At 44.6% G+C, this 20,879-nt stretch overlaps 1 protein-coding gene across 1 annotated transcript in view; it reads right to left on the reverse strand.

Moving 5' to 3' along the window:
- LOC129842120 (E3 SUMO-protein ligase PIAS1-like) overlaps positions 1-6,236 on the reverse strand; it is a 57,952-nt gene extending 51,716 nt beyond the window's left edge. Inside the window, exons 1-2 of the mRNA XM_055910515.1 lie at positions 6,155-6,236; positions 1-378 (exon numbers count right to left, since the gene is read on the reverse strand). The exon at positions 1-378 is cut by the window's left edge and continues 25 nt beyond it. Of these exons, the coding sequence (XP_055766490.1) occupies positions 1-378; positions 6,155-6,178 (402 nt within the window). The 5' untranslated portion in view covers positions 6,179-6,236. The remainder of the gene's footprint in view (positions 379-6,154) is intronic.
- Between the last annotated feature and the right edge of the window lie 14,643 nt (positions 6,237-20,879).

Here is a 20,879-nt window from a genome sequence, read left to right on the forward strand (position 1 = left end):
ATCCAGCATGTCGTAGAAGGGCAATCTCTGGAGCTTGACGTCAGGGTGTACGGGGTGAAGGCCCAGCTCGTGTTTGGGCACCAGCAGAGAGCCAGGCGAGGGGGACCCGTGGCTGTCAAACCCCAGCGAGGTGAGGCCTCCGGGCAGGCTGGACGTGGAGTGGACACTGGGCAGGGCCAGATCCACCGGAGACAGCATCTTGGCGGGGAAACGGCGTCTGTAGAGCTCCTTCACTTTCATCTGGACAGCGGGGCTGCAGCCGGCCTTAAGGAGGTGCAAGGCTTTGGTCAACAGTTGGTGTTTGCGCCCGTGCTTGTTACGTCCTGCGTAGCCTAGTAACACTTGTAGCTCTGAAACACGAAGGCTCATCACCATTTGCTTTGGGAGGAGGAAAGGGAAAAAATTGTAATTAAAAATCAGAATTATTACTTCTCAGTACTACAAACACGGAGGATATTAGAATACAAGAGGAGAACAACTAAAATAAATGTACCCACTTCATATGTATATACTGTATTCTAGTCAAGGCCTGTCCTATATAACTACTACTGTCCACTTCATATGTATATACTGTATTCTAGTCAAGGCCTGTCCTATTTAACTACTACTGTCCACTTCATATGTATATACTGTATTCTAGTCAAGGCCTGTCCTATTTAACTACTACTGTCCACTTCATATGTATATACTGTATTCTAGTCAAGGCCTGTCCTATATAACTACTACTGTCCACTTCATATGTATATACTGTATTCTAGTCAAGGCCTATCCTATATAACTACTACTGTCCACTTCATATGTATATACTGTATTCTAGTCAAGGCCTGTCCTATTTAACTACTACTGTCCACTTCATATGTATATACTGTATTCTAGTCAAGGCCTATCCTATATAACTACTACTGTCCACTTCATATGTATATACTGTATTCTAGTCAAGGCCTGTCCTATATAACTACTACTGTCCACTTCATATGTATATACTGTATTCTAGTCCTGGTTCATCCTATTCAACCATTGCTGTACATCTACTATTCTATCCACGTATTCTTCATAGATATGTGACTCATTTGCGTGTGTTGGAGAGCCATTTGAACATTAACTTAAAAATAAAAAAAACTCTCTATTTTTTTTTTTGTAGAAATGCCTTCTGGGACATGTGAACTTTCACGTGCCTTAATAACAAACGTGTATGCCTTCTGTAAATGTGAATTAAAATTGTTACAATTACAAGCCTAGTTAGTTTAGCCACAGAAAAAAAAAAGAAGAAAAAGGAACCTTCCCGCTAGCCATGATTGGCTGAGATAGTGGATGGGCTGGACCCGAGAGATGAGTTTGGATTGGTCTGCCATGTAGCATCCTTCTGTCTAGAACATGAGCTGACCCCCCCCCCCCCCCCCCCCCCCAGTATGTAATCCTTACCAACGCAGCTTTTTTTATAAAGACGTCGCGTAGTAGAAAAAGGTGTTACTCTCCACTTTCTGGAGGACCGAGTTTTGAAATCAGTGGAATTAGAGGATGACGGCTAAGGAGAAGGTTCTGGAGTTTGATTGTAAATAAAACGACGAGTCGAAAAGAGAACACACTGTTGTATAAAACCTCCGGATTACATCTTCAAACTAAAGGGCAACCATGGCGACCGTGACAGAGAAGGAGAAGCATCCATCCATGTATACGGGTATGAGTCTAGCTAGCGACATATTCAGATATTACACGTTTCTAAATTTTGTCAGAAAGTCATTTTTCATTTCAAGTTAAAGTGTACTGTTAGCCATCTAGCTAACTATAGCTGGCTGGCTCGCTAACGTTTACGTGTATGATCTGTGTAGGAATATTATTCGTATCTGAGAGCAATTTGCCTTGCTAGTTATAGCCTAATGTTAGCTAGCTAGCATAGCACCTGGTTGGTTAGCTACCTGCAGATTCATGCAGGGTAGAAACATTATGAGTTGAGATGGTTTCATTGTTTAGCTAGCTAGCTACATGTCTAAACAAAACCATCAAGCGCTGTGATGAAACTGGCTCTCATGAGGACCGCCACAGGAATGGAAGATGCAGAGTTACCTCTGCTGCAGAGGATAAGTTCATTAGAGTTAACAGCCTCAGAAATTGCAGCCCAAATAAATGCTTCAGAGTTCAAGTAACAGACACATCTCAACATCAACTGTTCAGAGGAGACTGCGTGAATCAGGTATTCGTGGTCGAATTGCTGCAAAGAAACCACTACTAAAGGACACCAATAAGAAGAAGAGACTTGCTTGGGCCAAGAAACCCGAACAATGGACATTAAACCGGTGGAAATCTGTCCTTTGGTCAGATGAGTCCAAATGTAAATTTTTTTTAGTTCCAACCGCCATGTCTTTGTGAGACGAAGAGTAGGTGAACGGATGATCTCCGCATGTGTGGTTCCCACCGTGAAGCATGGAGGAGGTGGTGTGATGTTGTGGGTGTGCTTTGCTGGTCTGTGATTTTATTTAGAATTAAAAAAGACACACTTAACCAGCATAAGCAGGCGCCTTATTGCTTTTGTAAACTGGTTAAAAAAACGTAATTAAAGTAGTAGATATAAAATGTCACACCTGTGGTATACGGGTCTGATATACTACGGCGGTCAGCCAATCAGCATTCAGGGCTCGAACCACCCAGTTTTATAATAGCATTTATATGCCTCTGCACTGTGTTGATGACGCTTCATTTATTATCTATCATATCCTTCCACAATGAAACGTTTACAATAACAGGACCATATAAAAAAAAAGGTTGAGTCTGTGTAGGTGTTATTTTTGACTAGGATTCAGTAGAAGGATAACCGTAGATTCATTGTTATCTAATACACAGGATTAAGCATTTATTTACATAAAACCATGTTCCCAATTCGTATTAAATAATGTTACTACACTAGAGTCAGGGGGGGGGGGGGGGGAATAAGCTTTCTGCAGATTTATGGCCGAAAATAGGAAGAAAAAAAATCCCCACAGATTCCATTTGGCAATCAAATGGGTTCATAGTTACAAGTCCAAAAATAGATGTAGCAACTGCTGATTGACCCCCATAAACAGCCATTAACCTTAAGCTAACTTTAGCCACCGCTAGCTAAAAATATAGATGTGATGAGGCATGTGACCATGTGCTTAAAAATGGCCAGATCACCTTGACGTAACATCGAACCAAATATGGAACCAAATATGGAGTTGATTTCAGGTGATTTAGACAACAAAAAATGCCCCATCACATCCATTGTTTCAATAGCAGCGGCTAAAGTTAGCTGAAGTTTAATGTCTGTTTATAGAAAACAAAAGTCTGGGGTTCAGTTTCTCTTGGCCCCATAGACTACATTTCAGGTTGAGGAACCATCTTAATAACATCAAGTTGTAAAAAAAATAGTGAACTACTCCTTTAACTAGAGACTTTAGAGTAGCAGAGACAGCTTGTGAATCAGGAGGATTCAGGCCAGACTCCAGTCCAGAGATCAGGGGTCCAGAGCCATAAAGCATTTTAGAGTAGGAGTTAATTCATCATTAAAATACAAAAAGGCTAATCGGATCTTAGATGAGCACTCCTCGAAGACTGATGAACTACAGATGGGTGGGATTACAGGGAAGTATGAACTACAGATGGGTGGGATTACAGGGAAGTATGAACAACAGATGGGTGGGATTACAGGGAAGTATGAACTACAGATGGGTGGGATTACAGGGAAGTATGAACTACAGATGGGTGGGATTACAGGGAAGTATGAACAACAGATGGGTGGGATTACAGGGAAGTACTGGGGATCAGAAGCCCCTAATGAACTACAGATGGGTGGGATTACAGGGAAGTATGAACTACAGGTGGGTGGGATTACAGGGAAGTACTGGGGATCAGAAGCCCCTAATTAACTACAGATGGGTGGGATTACAGGGAAGTATGAACAACAGATGGGTGGGATTACAGGGAAGTATGAACTACAGATGGGTGGGATTACAGGGAAGTATGAACTACAGATGGGTGGGATTACAGGGAAGTATGAACAACAGATGGGTGGGATTACAGGGAAGTATGAACTACAGATGGGTGGGATTACAGGGAAGTACTGGGGATCAGAAGCCCCTAATGAACTACAGATGGGTGGGATTACAGGGAAGTATGAACTACAGGTGGGTGGGATTACAGGGAAGTACTGGGGATCAGAAGCCCCTAATTAACTACAGATGGGTGGGATTACAGGGAAGTATGAACTACAGATGGGTGGGATTACAGGGAAGTACTGGGGATCAGAAGCCCCTGATGAACTACAGATGGGTGGGATTACAGGGAAGTATGAACTACAGGTGGGTGGGATTACAGGGAAGTATGAACTACAGATGGGTGGGATTACAGGGAAGTACTGGGGATCAGAAGCCCCTGATGAACTACAGATGGGTGGGATTACAGGGAAGTATGAACTACAGATGGGTGGGATTACAGGGAAGCACTGGGGATCAGAAGCCCCTGATGAACTACAGATGGGTGGGATTACAGGGAAGCACTGGGGATCAGAAGCCCCTGATGAACTACAGATGGGTGGGATTACAGGGAAGTATGAACTACAGATGGGTGGGATTACAGGGAAGAATGAACTACAGATGGGTGGGATTACAGGGAAGCACAGGGGATCAGAAGCCCCCGATGAACTACAGATGGGTGGGATTACAGGGAAGTACTGGAGATCAGAAGCCAACCCCCCAAAAAACCAACATCATGTAATAATTATACTTAATCAACAACAGAGAAACAAGCACTTGTTTACAGCCCACACACCATATCCTAGAATGGTCATTTAAATAGCATTAAATATAAAGTCTTAACTCTTTGGCTCACAAAAATTTATTTTAGTTTCGTTTTAGCTTTACATTAAAATAGGCCATCTTCAACCTAGACTTTAGCGAAAGACAAACATAATTTCGAATGGGCGCATTCTGTATAATAGTTTGCTAAATGTTTTGGCTAAAATAGCTTGCTACTTTGCTAGCTATCTTTTTGACACCCACTTATAATAACCATATTTAACGTCACTCTCGTAATGAGCTAGCTAATGAGCTATTAGCTATTTAGCCAACTGCTAAACGTGGGAGAGAAGTTGACACGTTCATCTGGAAGGTATCAGCTAGCTAGATACAAATCTTTAGGGCCGTCTGGTCCAGGCTAATTCTCCCGGTCAGACTGTAGCTAGCGAACGTTAACTAGCTAACGTGCCAACTAATACATGCTAACTAGGTAACTGTACTCCAACTTTTACCTTTATCCACACTGATACATCAAGAAGATTGAAATATTGCCAGTTGTCGGTGAAAACTGCCCATTTTCGTCCTCATGCTAGTTAGCAGTAGCCACTTTGGAATGGCAGTCTCAGCCAATCAGCTCCTTTGTTGTTCAACCTTCCATAATATGGCTGTGGCTACTGCTAATTAGCTAGCATGATGATGAAAAGGGTAGTTTTCCGTAAACTGGCAGTATTTCCATATTTTCAACGAAGCCATGTGGATTAAGGTAACATTTGGAGTACAGTGGTATATCCCATTCCTGAATTGAGGTACGTTTTCCGACCCATATCGCGCACCGGCTCCACAGTGTCTTTATGTAACCATGATTGCGTTCCGATCCAAGTGCAGCTCAGTGTAAACACGCGAAATTATACGATTTGGTATTTTCTGGTAAATTAGCTAGCTAATAGATAACATTGGGTTCTGAATAATGGCTCTTTGGCTGGAAAATGTTCACTGGCGGATAGAGAACATGCGGTTCTGGTAAGTATAACAAGGTTCTGGCAATGAATCACACACGTATGTGAAATATTAACTGGCGAAACTGGTACGTTAACCACATAACTAACAGTTAGATCGCTAACCACATAACTAACAGTTAGATCGCTAACCACATAACTAACAGTTAGATCGCTAACCATACATCAAGCTGCGAGGCAGGCAAGACTCAACATCGTAACGTTAGCTATTAGCTAACAATAACAATACTAGCTACGACTTCCACTGTAGCGTTTGTACAAAAATGAAATTCCTTCCCTACAACAAATCAAGTAAATCTTCAAATAAATTCGATTCCAACTATATGTAACCCATAGAGATTAAATTAATACCAAATACATCATTTTTTGTTATTTTGGGATACGCTTTACCTTCAGTTGCGCACTCTCCGCCATCTTGTAACTCTTAGCGCAGGCGTGATCAGGGTTGCCAGCCCCAGGTCTAACAAATTCCAAGATCAATGAGCACCCTAAAACCCGCCCACTGACTGAAAATTAGCCCAAAATTGTTTTTTATCAGCAAGCGACGATTTGCCACATTTATCCAATATGTTTCTCAGGGATGACACTCTACAGTAAATAGAGTCCCACAGTGGTGGTGTCATAATACCCATAAAACAGTAAGAGAGAAATACCATACATTTTCCCAAAGGGGATTGTAGAAACACTTCCAATAAGGCCTATGTTTCGAGAAGGCTTACCCTGTCATGACGTTTTGATAACCATGTAAATCTCTCTAAGACAATGTGACGTTTATCAATATATTATTAATCTCTATTTTAATCTCTATTTACTCTGCAAAAACTACAAATCCCAGAAAGCTCCTGCACGTCATCTCTAGCTGACACCTTTTATTAACAGGTATTGTGTCAATTTAAACTTGCACAAGACAGTTCACAGAATTGTCCATTTTAAAGAAATGCAGCCAATTTATTATTTACTACATTTAGCTAACATTAGAGAGTTAATCCAGAGATTCTTACCCGAGCCTCCATTCGACAGTCTTGTCCGGATCATCATGGCGTTTGTAGTTCTTTATGATAGCAGCTAATTAGCATTTCATTTTGGGACGGGGGTAAATACAGGCGAATATATTGATAAAAGTCACCTTGTCCTTACATGCCAGGGGCCTTCCGAGTGGCGCAGGGGTCTAAGGCACTGCATCGCAGTGCTTGAGGTGTCACCACAGACCCGGGTTGATCCCAGGCTGTGTCGCAATTGGCTGTGACCGGGAGTCCCATAGGGCGGTGCACAATTGGCCCAGCGTCACCCGGGTTAGGGGAGGGTTTGGCAGGGGAGGGCTTTACTTGGCTCATCGTGCTCTTGTGGCAGGCCAGGTGTCTGCAGGCTGACTTCGGTTGTTAGTTGTGGACTACAGGAAAAAGAGGACCGAGCACGCCCCCATTCTCATAGATGGGGCTGCGGTGGGAGCAGGTTGAGAGCTTCAAGTTCCTTGGTGTCCACATCACCAAACAAGCAAAGAGAAACGGCAGTCCATCATTACTTTAAGACATGGTTAAGTATGTGAAGGGTCATCAAGTTATAGCAGCAATCTACCTCACCAAGCAAAGTGAGAAGAATAAGAGCACCACGTTGAAGCTGCCCAGCAACACCCGTTGGGGTGGTGTTGTCATCATGTTTGACAGTCTCCTGGAGGGGAAGGAGTCTCTCCAAGAAATGGCCATATCACAGTCTGCCGATATGGACAGCCCCATCAAGAGGATCCTCCTAGATGATGCATTTTGGGAGAGAGTGGTAAGCAGCCTGAAACTCTTGAAAGCTATAGCAGTAGCCATTGCACGGACTGTGGGAGACATGCCATCCTGTCTGATGTTCAGACTCTGCTTACAGATGTAAGAGATGAAATCCGTACCGCCCTGCCCACTTCACTGTTTCTTCAAGCAGAGGAAACTGCAGTTCTGAAATGCATCAAAAAGCGAAGACTTTTGCCTGAAGCCCAAGTATGCTGGCAAGAGCATCCTGTCTGTTGCAGAGATCAACAAGGCCTATGGTGTCATTACTACCGTGTCTCGCCACCTTGGCCTGGATGAGGCCACGGTTCTTGGCAGTCTGGCGAAGTACACTTCTAAGCAAGGGCTTTGAGATGGAGATGCAATATGGCAGTCGTGCCAACTTATCTCATCAGCCACCTGGAGGAAGGGCTCTTTCCCCTGTTGCCTCCATCCTCCTCCAAATCCCACCAACATCAGCCGCCTCAGAGTGCAACTGGTTCTTGTTTGGGAACACACACACACACCAAAGCACACAACAGGCTGACCAATACAAGGGTTGAAACATTGGTGGCCATCCGGGCAAATTTGAGGCTTTTTGAGCCTGACAACGAGCTATCCTCAACAAGGTTGGAAAGTGATAGTGAAGAAGAGGCCTCAGAGTCTGATGTTCAAGAGGTGGACATTGAGGAGGTCCAGGGAGAAGACATGGAAGCCTGAGAGGAAGACAACCAAAGCTTTAGTTTCTAGACTATCATTTTACAGATGTATGTTGAAAACGTTTTTGGGGGATGCAATGGATCATGCAACATTCCCTTTTGTTGTTCAGTGAAAATATCCCATGTGAAGAGTCAACTCATTTAATTAAAGTTCAATTTGTAACTAAATAGTTTTTTAAAATTTCTATTGGAAAGATTTAATCATTTGCAATTAAGGTTAATCTATAAAATGGCGCCGGGAAAGAAATGGCAGCAGTTTTAGGGGCGTCCAAACAATTGTGCTATTATGTGGGTTTTTTCACGTTATTTGTAACTTATTTTGTACATAATGTTTCTGCAACCGTATCTTATGGCAAAAAAGATCTTCTGGATATCCGGACAGCGATCACTCACCTCGGATTAGACAAAGATTTAAAGAAAAAATCTTTAAAAAAAAAAAAATTAAGATCTATGCTCGCTTTGAGGCAAGCAACACTGAGGCATGCATGAGAGCATCAGCTGTTCCGGACGACTGTGTGATCACTCTCTCCGGAGCTGACGTGAGCAAGACCTTTAAGCAGGTCAACATACATAAGGCTGCGGGGCCAGACGGATTACCAGGACTTGTGCTCTGGGCATGTGCTGACCAATTGGCAGGTGTCTTCACTGACATTTTCAACATGTCCCTGATTGAGTCTGTAATACCAACATGTTTCAAGCAAACCACCATAGTCCCTGTGCCCAAGAACACAAAAGCAACCTTCCTAAATGACTACAGACCCGTAGCACTCACCTCCGTAGCCATGAACTGCTTTGAAAGGCTGGTCATGGCTCACATCAACACCATTATCCCAGAAACCCTAGACCCACTCCAATTTGCATACCGCCCAAACAGATTCACAGATGATGCTATCTCTATTGCACTCCACACTGCCCTTTCCCACCTGGACAAAAGGAACACCTATGTGAGAATGCTATTCATTGACTACAGCTCAGCATTCAACACCATAGTACCCACAAAGCTCATCACTAAGCTAAGGATCCTGGGACTAAACACCTCCCTCTGCAACTGGATCCTGGACTTCCTGACGGGCCGCCCCCAGGTGGAGAGGGTAGGTAGCAACACATCCGCCACGCTGATCCTCAACACTGGAGCCCCTCAGGGGTGCGTGCTCAGTCCCCTCCTGTACTCCCTGTTCACCCACGACTGCATGGCCAGGCACAACTCCAACATCATCATTAAGTTTGCAGACGACACAACAGTGGTAGTAGGCCTGATCACCGACAACAACGAGACAGCCTATAGGGAGGAGGTCAGAGTCCTGACCGGGTGGTTGCCGGAATAACAACCTATCCCTCAACATAATCAAGACAAAGGAGATGAGAGGGAGACGCCCCCATTCTCATCGACAGGGCTGTAGTGGAGCAGGTTGAGAGCTTCAAGTTCCTTGGTGTCCAAGTTTTAGTTTTACCCCCAAGCCATAAGACTCCTGAACAGGTAATCAAATGGCTACCCAGACTATTTGCATTGTGTGCCCCCTCCAACCCCTCTTTTACGCTGCTGCTACTCTCTGTTTATCATATATGCATAGTCACTTTAACTCTACATTCATGTACATGCTACCTCAATCATCCTGACTAACCGGTGCCTGTATATAGCCTCTCTCATGTATATAGCCTCTGTACTGTATATAGCCTCTCTACTGTATATAGCCCCTCTACTGTATATAGCCTCTCTACTGTATATAGCCTCTCTACTGTATATAGCCTCACTACTGTATATAGCCTCACTACTGTATATAGCCTCTCTCCTGTATATAGCCTCTGTACTGTATATAGCCTCTCTACTGTATATAGCCTCACTACTGTATATAGCCTCTCTACTGTATATAGCCTCTCTACTGTATATAGCCTCTCTACTGTATATAGCCTCTCTACTGTATATAGCCTCTCTATTGTATATAGCCTCTCTACTGTATATAGCCTCTCTACTGTATATAGCCTCTCTACTGTATATAGCCTCGCTACTGTATATAGCCCCTCTACTGTATATAGCCTCTCTACTGTATATAGCCTCTCTACTGTTATAGCCTCTCTACTGTATATAGCCTCTCTGCTGTATTTAGCCTCTCTACTGTATATAGCCTCTACTGTATATAGCCTCTCTACTGTATATAGCCTCTCTACTGTATATAGCCTCTACTGTATATAGCCTCTCTACTGTATATAGCCTCACTACTGTATATAGCCTCACTACTGTATATAGCCCGTCTACTGTATATAGCCTCTCTACTGTATATAGCCTCACTACTGTATATAGCCTCTCTACTGTATATAGCCTCTCTACTGTATATAGCCTCACTACTGTATAAAGCCTCACTACTGTATATAGCCTCGCTACTGTATATAGCCTCTCTACTGTATATAGCCTCGCTACTGTATATAGCCTCTCTACTGTATATAGACTCTACTGTATATAGCCTCTCTACTGTATATAGCCTCACTACTGTATATAGCCTCTCTACTGTATATAGCCTCTCTACTGTATATAGCCTCTACTGTATATAGCCTCTCTACTGTTATAGCCTCGCTACTGTATATAGCCTCGCTACTGTTATAGCCTCGCTACTGTATATAGCCTCGCTACTGTATATAGCCTCGCTACTGTATATAGCCTCGCTACTGTTATAGCCTCTCTACTGTATATAGCCTCGCTACTGTTATAGCCTCGCTACTGTATATAGCCTCGCTACTGTTATAGCCTCGCTACTGTATATAGCCTCTCTACTCTATATAGCCTCTCTACTGTATATAGCCTCTCTACTGTATATAGCCTCGCTACTGTATATAGCCTCGCTACTGTATATAGCCTCGCTACTGTTATAGCCTCGCTACTGTATATAGCCTCGCTACTGTTATAGCCTCTCTACTGTATATAGCCTCTCTACTGTATATAGCCTCTCTACTGTATATAGCCACTCTACTGTATATAGCCTCACTACTGTATATAGCCTCACTACTGTATACAGCCTCGCTACTGTTATAGCCTCGCTACTGTATATAGCCTCGCTACTGTTATAGCCTCGCTACTGTTATAGCCTCGCTACTGTATATAGCCTCTCTACTGTATATAGCCTCTCTACTGTATATAGCCTCTCTACTGTTATAGCCTCACTACTGTATACAACCTCTCTACTGTATATAGCCTCTCTACTCTATATAGCCTCTCTACTGTTATAGCCTCTCTACTGTATATAGCCTCTCTACTGTATATAGCCTCTCTACTGTATATAGCCTCTCTACTGTATATAGCCCCTCTACTGTATATAGCATCTCTACTGTATGTAGCCTCGCTACTGTATATAGCCTCTCTACTGTATATAGCCTCTCTACTGTATATAGCCTCTCTACTGTATGTAGCCTCTCTACTGTATATAGCCCCTCTACTGTATATAGCCTCTCTACTGTATATAGCCTCTCTACTGTATATAGCCTCTCTACTGTATATAGCCTGTCTACTGTATATAGCCTCTCTAATGTATATAGCCTCGCAACTGTATATAGCCTCTCTACTGTATACAGCCTGTCTACTGTATATAGCCTCTCTACTGTATATAGCCTCGCTACTGTATATAGCCTCTCTACTGTATATAGCCTCTCTACTGTATATAGCCTCGCTACTGTATATAGCCTCGCTACTGTATATAGCCTCTCTACTGTATATAGCCTCTCTACTGTGTATATAGCCTCTCTACTGTATATAGCCTCTCTACTGTATATAGCCTCGCTACTGTTATAGCCTGTCTACTGTATATAGCCTCTCTACTGTATATAGCCTCTCTACTGTATATAGCCTCTCTACTGTATGTAGCCTCTCTACTGTATATAGCCTCTCTACTGTATATAGCCTCTCTACTGGATATAGCCTCTCTACTGTATATAGCCTCTCTACTGTATATAGCCTCTCTACTGTATATAGCCTCTCTACTGTATATAGCCTCGCTACTGTATATAGCCTCGCTACTGTTATAGCCTCGCTACTGTATATAGCCTCTCTACTGTATATAGCCTCTCTACTGTATATAGCCTCTCTACTGTATATAGCCTCTCTACTGTATGTAGCCTCTCTACTGTATATAGCCTCGCTACTGTTATAGCTCTCTACTGTATATAGCCTCGCTACTGTTATAGCTCTCTACTGTATATAGCATTTACATTTTACATTTAAGTCATTTAGCAGACGCTCTTATCCAGAGCGACTTACAAATTGGTGCATTCACCTAATGACATCCAGTGGAACAGCCACTTTACAATAGTGCATCTAGATCTTTTAAGGGGGGGGGGGGGGGGGGGGGCAGAAGGATTGCTTTATCCTATCCTAGGTATTCCTTGAAGAGGTGGGGTTTCAGGTGTCTCCGGAAGGTGGTGATTGACTCCGCTGTCCTGGCGTCGTGAGGGAGTTTGTTCCACCATTGGGGTGCCAGGGCAGCGAACAGTTTTGACTGGGCTGAGCGGGAACTGTACTTCCTCAGTGGTAGGGAGGCGAGCAGGCCAGAGGTGGATGAACGCAGTGCCCTTGTTTGGGTGTAGGGCCTGATCAGAGCCTGAAGGTACTGAGGTGCCGTTCCCCTCACAGCTCCGTAGGCAAGCACCATGGTCTTGTAGCGGATGCGAGCTTCAACTGGAAGCCAGTGGAGAGAGCGGAGGAGCGGGGTGACGTGAGAGAACTTGGGAAGGTTGAACACCAGACGGGCTGCGGCGTTCTGGATGAGTTGTAGGGGTTTAATGGCACAGGCAGGGAGCCCAGCCAACAGCGAGTTGCAGTAATCCAGACGGGAGATGACAAGTGCCTGGATTAGGACCTGCGCCGCTTCCTGTGTGAGGCAGGGTCGTACTCTGCGGATGTTGTAGAAAATGAACCTACAGGAACGGGCCACCGCCTTGATGTTGGTGGGGAACGACAGGGTGTTGTCCAGGATCACGCCAAGGTTCTTAGCGCTCTGGGAGGAGGACACAATGGAGTTGTCAACCGTGATGGCGAGATCATGGAACGGACAGTCCTTCCCCGGGAGGAAGAGCAGCTCCGTCTTGCTGAGGTTCAGCTTGAGGTGGTGATCCGTCATCCACACTGATATGTCTGCCAGACATGCAGAGATGCGATTCGCCACCTGGTCATCAGAAGGGGGAAAGGAGAAGATTAATTGTGTGTCGTCTGCATAGCAATGATAGGAGAGACCATGTGAGGTTATGACAGAGCCAAGTGACTTGGTGTATAGCGAGAATAGGAGAGGGCCTAGAACAGAGCCCTGGGGGACACCAGTGGTGAGAGCGCGTGGTGAGGAGACAGATTCTCGCCACGCCACCTGGTAGGAGCGACCTGTCAGGTAGGACGCAATCCAGGCGTGGGCCGCGCCGGAGATGCCCAACTCGGAGAGGGTGGAGAGGAGGATCTGATGGTTCACAGTATCGAAGGCAGCCGATAGGTCTAGAAGGATGAGAGCAGAGGAGAGAGAGTTAGCTTTAGCAGTGCGGAGCGCCTCCGTGATACAGAGAAGAGCAGTCTCAGTTGAGTGACTAGTCTTGAAACCTGACTGATTTGGATCAAGAAGGTCATTCTGAGAGAGATAGCAGGAGAGCTGGCCAAGGACGGCACGTTCAAGAGTTTTGGAGAGAAAAGACAGAAGGGATACTGGTCTGTAGTTGTTGACATCGGAGGGATCGAGTGTAGGTTTTTTCAGAAGGGGTGCAACTCTCGCTCTCTTGAAGACGGAAGGGACGTAGCCAGCGGTCAAGGATGAGTTGATGAGCGAGGTGAGGTAAGGTAGAAGGTCTCCGGAAATGGTCTGGAGAAGAGAGGAGGGGATAGGGTCAAGCGGGCAGGTTGTTGGGCGGCCGGCCGTCACAAGACGCGAGATTTCATCTGGAGAGAGAGGGGAGAAAGAGGTCAAAGCACAGGGTTGGGCAGTGTGAGCAGAACCAGCGGTGTCGTTTGACTTAGCAAACGAGGATCGGATGTCGTCGACCTTCTTTTCAAAATGGTTGACGAAGTCGTCTGCAGAGAGGGAGGAGGGGGGGGGAGGGGGAGGAGGATTCAGGAGGGAGGAGAAGGTGGCAAAGAGCTTCCTAGGGTTAGAGGCAGATGCTTGGAATTTAGAGTGGTAGAAAGTGGCTTTAGCAGCAGAGACAGAAGAGGAAAATGTAGAGAGGAGGGAGTGAAAGGATGCCAGGTCCGCAGGGAGGCGAGTTTTCCTCCATTTCCGCTCGGCTGCCCGGAGCCCTGTTCTGTGAGCTCGCAATGAGTCGTCGAGCCACGGAGCGGGAGGGGAGGACCGAGCCGGCCTGGAGGATAGGGGACAGAGAGAGTCAAAGGATGCAGAAAGGGAGGAGAGGAGGGTTGAGGAGGCAGAATCAGGAGATAGGTTGGAGAAGGTTTGGGCAGAGGGAAGAGATGATAGGATGGAAGAGGAGAGAGTAGCGGGGGAGAGAGAGCGGAGGTTGGGACGGCGCGATACCATCCGAGTAGGGGCAGTGTGGGAAGTGTTGGATGAGAGCGAGAGGGAAAAGGATACAAGGTAGTGGTCGGAGACTTGGAGGGGAGTTGCAATGAGGTTAGTGGAAGAACAGCATCTAGTAAAGATGAGGTCAAGCGTATTGCCTGCCTTGTGAGTAGGGGGGGAAGGTGAGAGGGTGAGGTCAAAAGAGGAGAGGAGTGGAAAGAAGGAGGCAGAGAGGAATGAGTCAAAGGTAGACATGGGGAGGTTAAAGTCACCCAGAACTGTGAGAGGTGAGCCGTGCTCAGGAAAGGAGCTTATCAAGGCATCAAGCTCATTGATGAACTCTCCAAGGGAACCTGGAGGGCGATAAATGATAAGGATGTTAAGCTTGAAAGGGCTGGTAACTGTGACAGCATGGAATTCAAAGGAGGCGATAGTCAGATGGGTAAGGGGAGAAAGAGAGAATGACCACTTGGGAGAGATGAGGATCCCGGTGCCACCACCCCGCTGACCAGAAGGTCTCGGGGTGTGCGAGAACACGTGGGCAGACGAAGAGAGAGCAGTAGGAGTAGCAGTGTTATCTGTGGTGAGCCATGTTTCCGTCAGTGCCAAGAAGTCGAGGGACTGGAGGGACGCATAGGCTGAGATGAGCTCTGCCTTGTTGGCCGCAGATCGGCAGTTCCAGAGGCTACCGGAGACCTGGAACTCCACGTGGGTCGTGCGGGCTGGGACCACCAGGTTAGGGTGGGCGCGGCCACGCGGTGTGAAGCGTTTGTATGGTCTGTGCAGAGAGGAGAGAACAGGGATAGACAGACACATAGTTGACAGGCTACAGAAGAGGCTACGCTAATGCAAAGGAGATTAGAATGACAAGTGGGCTACACGTCTCGAATGTTCAGAAAGTTAAGCTTACGTTGCAAAAAAATAAAAATAAAATACAAGATCTTATTGACTAAAATGATATAGTACTGCTGGCTGGTGAAGTAGCCTGGCTAGCAGTGGCTACGTTGTTGAAAGTGAAGCTGGCTAGGTAACCTCGACAATTTCACTAAATTTCTCTAAACTACACAATTATCATGGATACAAGGACAGCAAAGACAACTAGCTAACACTACGCTAATCAAGTCGTTCCGTTGTAATGTAAGTTTCTACAGTGCTGCTATTCGGTAGAAGTTGGCTAGCTAGCAGTGTTGGCTAGGTAGGAGGACGGCAGCGCGGCAGGCGAAAAATAGCTGGCTAGCTAACCGATAATTACTCAAAGCTACACAATTATCTTAGATACAAAGATAGCAAAGAAAACTATGTAGCTAGCTAACACTACACAAGTCAAGTCGTTCCGTTGTAATGTAATCGTTTCTACAGTGCTGCTAATCGGTGGCTAGCTGGCTAGCTAGCAGGGTTGACTACGTTACGTTACGTTACGTTAGGGCGAGAATACCTGGCTAGCGAACCTCAGCGAACCTTGATAACTACACAATTATCACCGATACAAAGACGGCTATGTAGCCAGCTAAGTAGCTAGCTAAGATCGAACAAATACAAATCAAAGATAGCAAAGACAACTGTGTAGTCAGCCAACACTACACTGATCAAGTCGTTCCGTTGTAATGCACTCGTTTCTACAATGCTGCTATTCGGTGGCAAGCTGGCTAGCTAGCAGTGTTGGCTACGTTGCGTTACGTTAGGGCGAAAATAGCTGGCTGGCGAACCTCAATAACTACACAATTATGTTTGATGCAAAGACGGCTATGTAGCTAGCTAAGATCAAACAAATCAAACCGTTGTACTGTAATGAAAATGAAAATCAGACCGTTGTACTATAATGAAATGTAATGAAAAGTTATACTACTATTCGGTAGACGGTGGACGTTTGCTAGCTGCTGGGCAGATAGCAGTGTGGACTACGATAGGCGACGAAATACGATAATTACGCAATTATCTTTTATACACAGACGGCTAAGTAGCTAGCTAAGAAGAAATTGCTAAGGTTAGACAAATTAAACCGTTGTACTATAATGAAATGTAATGAAATGTAATGAAAAGTTATACTACCTGCAGAGCGAATGCAAATGCGACCGCTCGCATATAGCCTCGCTACTGTTATTGCCTCGCTACTGTATATAGCCTCTCTACTGTATATAGCCTCGCTACTGTATATAGCCTCTCTACTGTATATAGCCTCTCTACTGTAAATAGCCTCTCTACTTTATATAGCCTCTCTACTGTATATAGCCTCTCTACTGTATGTAGCCTCTCTACTGTATATAGCCTCGCTACTGTATATAGCCTCGCTACTGTTATAGCCTCTCTACTGTATATAGCCTCGCTACTGTTATTGCCTCGCTACTGTATATAGCCTCGCTACTCTATATAGCCTCTCTACTGTATATAGCCTCGCTACTGTATATAGCCTCTCTACTGTATATAGCCTCGCTACTGTATATAGCCTCTCTACTGTATATAGCCTCTCTACTGTATATAGCCTCTCTACTGTATATAGCCTCTCTACTGTATATAGCCTATCTACTGTATATAGCCTCACTACTGTATATAGAGCCTCGCTACTGTTATAGCCTCTACTGTATATAGCCTCCCTACTGTATATAGCCTCTCTACTGTATATAGCCTCTCTACTGTATATAGCCTCTCTACTGTATATAGCCTCTCTACTGTTATAGCCTCTCTACTGTATATAGCCTCCCTACTGTTATAGCCTCCCTACTGTATATAGCCTCTCTACTGTATATAGCCTCGCTACTGTATATAGCCTCTCTACTGTATATAGCCTCTCCACTGTTATATCCTCACTACTGTTATAGCCTCTCTACTGTATATAGCTTCTCTACTGTATATAGCCTCGCTACTGTTATAGCCTCTCTACTGTATATAGCCTCGCTACTGTTATAGCCTCGCTACTGTATATAGCCTCTCTACTGTATATAGCCTCTCCACTGTTATATCCTCACTACTGTATATAGCCTCTCTACTGTATATAGCCTCGCTACTGTTATAGCCTCTCTACTGTATATAGCCTCGCTACTGTTATAGCCTCGCTACTGTATATAGCCTCTCTACTGTATATAGCCTCACTACTGTATATAGCCTCTCTACTGTATATAGCCTCTCTACTGTATATAGCCTCTCTACTGTATATAGCCTCTCTACTGTATATAGCCTCTCTACTGTATATAGCCTCTCTACTGTATATAGCCTCTCTACTGTATATAGCCTCTCTATTGTTATTTTTCAGTGTCTTTTTACTGTTGTTTTCATTTCTTTACCTACCTATTGTTCACCTAATACTTTTTTTGCGCTGTTGGTTAGAGCCCGTAAGGAAGCGTTTCACTGCAAGGTCTACACCTGTCGTATTCGGCGCACGTGACAAATAAACTTTGATTTGATACTCGAGGGACGGATCGTTCAGATCAAATGGTCACAAGAGCGGAGCGAGAGGCCAGTGCCTGTTGCGCACCGCACCCACTTTGCAATCTGAGCGAAGGCAGTCAGCATTTTGAGACTATATAACCATACATTTGGTTGTTTAAAACTTGGAGTTTTTGTGTCATTTTATGAGGCATGTTTTACCCTGTTTTAAAGTAGCCTACAGCCGAAATCGGACCACAGAAATGTTGAGGGAATTGTTTATGAAAAACATCCTGATGTCTTTGAAACCAACATTTCTATGTTAATATTGGTTTTCAAATCAACTGTATCGTCCAGCAGGCAAAGACACAATCCTAGTCATATTATTAACTCTTGTTAGTTGTTAGATGTTCCCTCTTTTTACATGTCTAACAGATATTTTCACATGAAATCGCTCGCGTGTGCAGTGCTGTCACGCTTTTTCTAAAGTAGAACCCAGAAGCAGACCAGGACAAGGAGAGTATTTATTTACAAGTTTAAATGTAGAGGTAGAAAGATCCAGGTGGCGGAGCGGGCAGGGGAGGTGAGTTGATGGGAGTGAATAGGCAGATCCAAGGAAGTAACAGAAGCCACCGACGACCAGGCAGGGATGGGATGAGTGTTCCGGGTGAATGACTGTAGACAGAACAAACGGAGGTGAGTTCAAGGCAAGCAAGACGTACAAAACAACAAAACAAACTCTATCAAACTGGAGGCTGATACACTGGCACAACATACTGTTCATGGCTAACGATCCGGCAGGGAATGGATGTGAGGTCAGCGCTTATGAAGTGGAGGGGTGATGATCAGGACCAGGTGTGCAGATAGCTGATGGGATACAGGTGTGGGTAATCAGAGATCTCCCAACTAGCTACGTCGGCCGGCAACCAGACAGGGTGCGTTCCAGGACACCGGAAAAAAACACCCCAGGACAGAACACAGGCAAAAACAGACTCAGAAAGCGGGATTCGTGACAAGTGCACTTTATAGTTCCCGCTAACTGCATTTTGGAACATTTCGTGCATATATATCGCTGTGTGAATAAATCAATAATAATGTGAATAAATAATAGTTTAAACTAAACGTTCTGATCTAGTGCATTAGCCTCATTGCTCTTATTTTATTTATGTACATTAGTTGTATGAATTTCGGATCTAGCGTCCCAGAACTGTCCCAGAGTCTGTTTTCAACCGCCCCAGATATATTTTTTGTATCGTCCCCGGGACGATTGGACGCCTTTCATTTCGAGCCCTGTCTATATACCCAGAGAGAAAGCACATCGTTCGATCCTCTCTCCCGCTCTCTGTGTTGGCTCTAGTAATGATTGGTAGGGGGCGGTCGGGATACAACGAATGAGGCAAACGAGAATGATTCCAAATCAAAATGTACTGCTCGCGAAGACATTATACAGATGTTATTGCGGGCGTAGCGATAATTTCACACACACCATTTAACTTCCGCCCCTCTCCTCGCCCCTACCTGGTCTCGAACCAGGGACCCTCTGTACACATCGACAACAGCCACCCTCGAAGCATCGTTACCCATCACTCCACAAAAGCCATTTCACATCGGTTACACGTATATATATATATTTTTAGGGTGGGGGCTCAGTCGGGATCTCAAATTACCGTTGAGGTGTTAGAATAACAGAATACACAATGTGGTTGTTCATCAGCAGTCACTTAATTAGCCCATGTCACCTTTTTGCTCCGATTGATTAGTTAGCGTCGTCATAGTGAGGAGACCAAGGCGCAGCGTGATATGAGTACATTCTTCTTTATTAATAAACGAAGAACACTAAACAAACTAACAAAATGAACGTGAAGCTAATACAACGAGTGCTGACATGCAACTACACATAGACAATAACCCACAAATGGAAAAATGGCAACCTAAATAGGATCCCCAATCAGAGACAACGATAAACAGCTGCCTCTGATTGGGAACCAATTCAGGCCACCATAGACCTACATTACCTAGAAAATACAAAATCCCCATAGATAAACAAAAACCCCTAGACAAGTTTAAAAACACACATACCCACCCTCGTCACACCCTGACCTGACCAAAATAATACAGAAAACATAGATAACTAAGGTCAGGGCGTGACAGTTCGTCTAGCGACCAGCTATGTAAACTTGTAGTAAACATGGTGGAATTACTGACCGGGCCGGGGTTCATTCATCATCACTTAACATATTTAAAACAGCTTCTACCCTATCGCAAAACGTGTAGAATTACAGGAAATTAACTGTAAAATTGTAAAATCTTCTCTCCGACCCATGGCAAAATGTGTAGGAATGCAGCAAACTTGCTTTAAAATGGCAATAGCCATTTCTCTATGCCCAATGGCAAACCGTGCGGAATTGCATTAGTTTGTTGAGTCTGTAGCTAGCTAGTGCTAGTTAGTTGAGTCTGTAGCTAGCTAGTGCTAGTTAGTTTGTCGAGTCTGTAGCTAGCTAGTGCTAGTTAGTTTGTTGAGTCTGTAGCTAGCTAGTGCTAGTTAGTTGAGTCTGTAGCTAGCTAGTGCTAGTTAGTTGAGTCTGTAGCTAGCTAGTGCTAGTTAGTTGAGTCTGTAGCTAGCTAGTGCTAGGTAATTAGTTTGTTGAGTCTGTAGCTAGCTAGTGCTAGGTAATTAGTTTGTTGAGTCTGTAGCTAGCTAGTGCTAGGTAATTAGTTTGTTGAGTCTGTAGCTAGCTAGTGCTAGTTAATGCGTTTGTTGTTCTCACATCACCTGTCGTGACTTCCTGCTGCAGAGCTCTCTCAACACCAA

Source organism: Salvelinus fontinalis, unplaced genomic scaffold (genome assembly GCF_029448725.1).
Source record: "Salvelinus fontinalis isolate EN_2023a unplaced genomic scaffold, ASM2944872v1 scaffold_0015, whole genome shotgun sequence".
Taxonomy (NCBI): Eukaryota; Metazoa; Chordata; class Actinopteri; order Salmoniformes; family Salmonidae; genus Salvelinus; species Salvelinus fontinalis.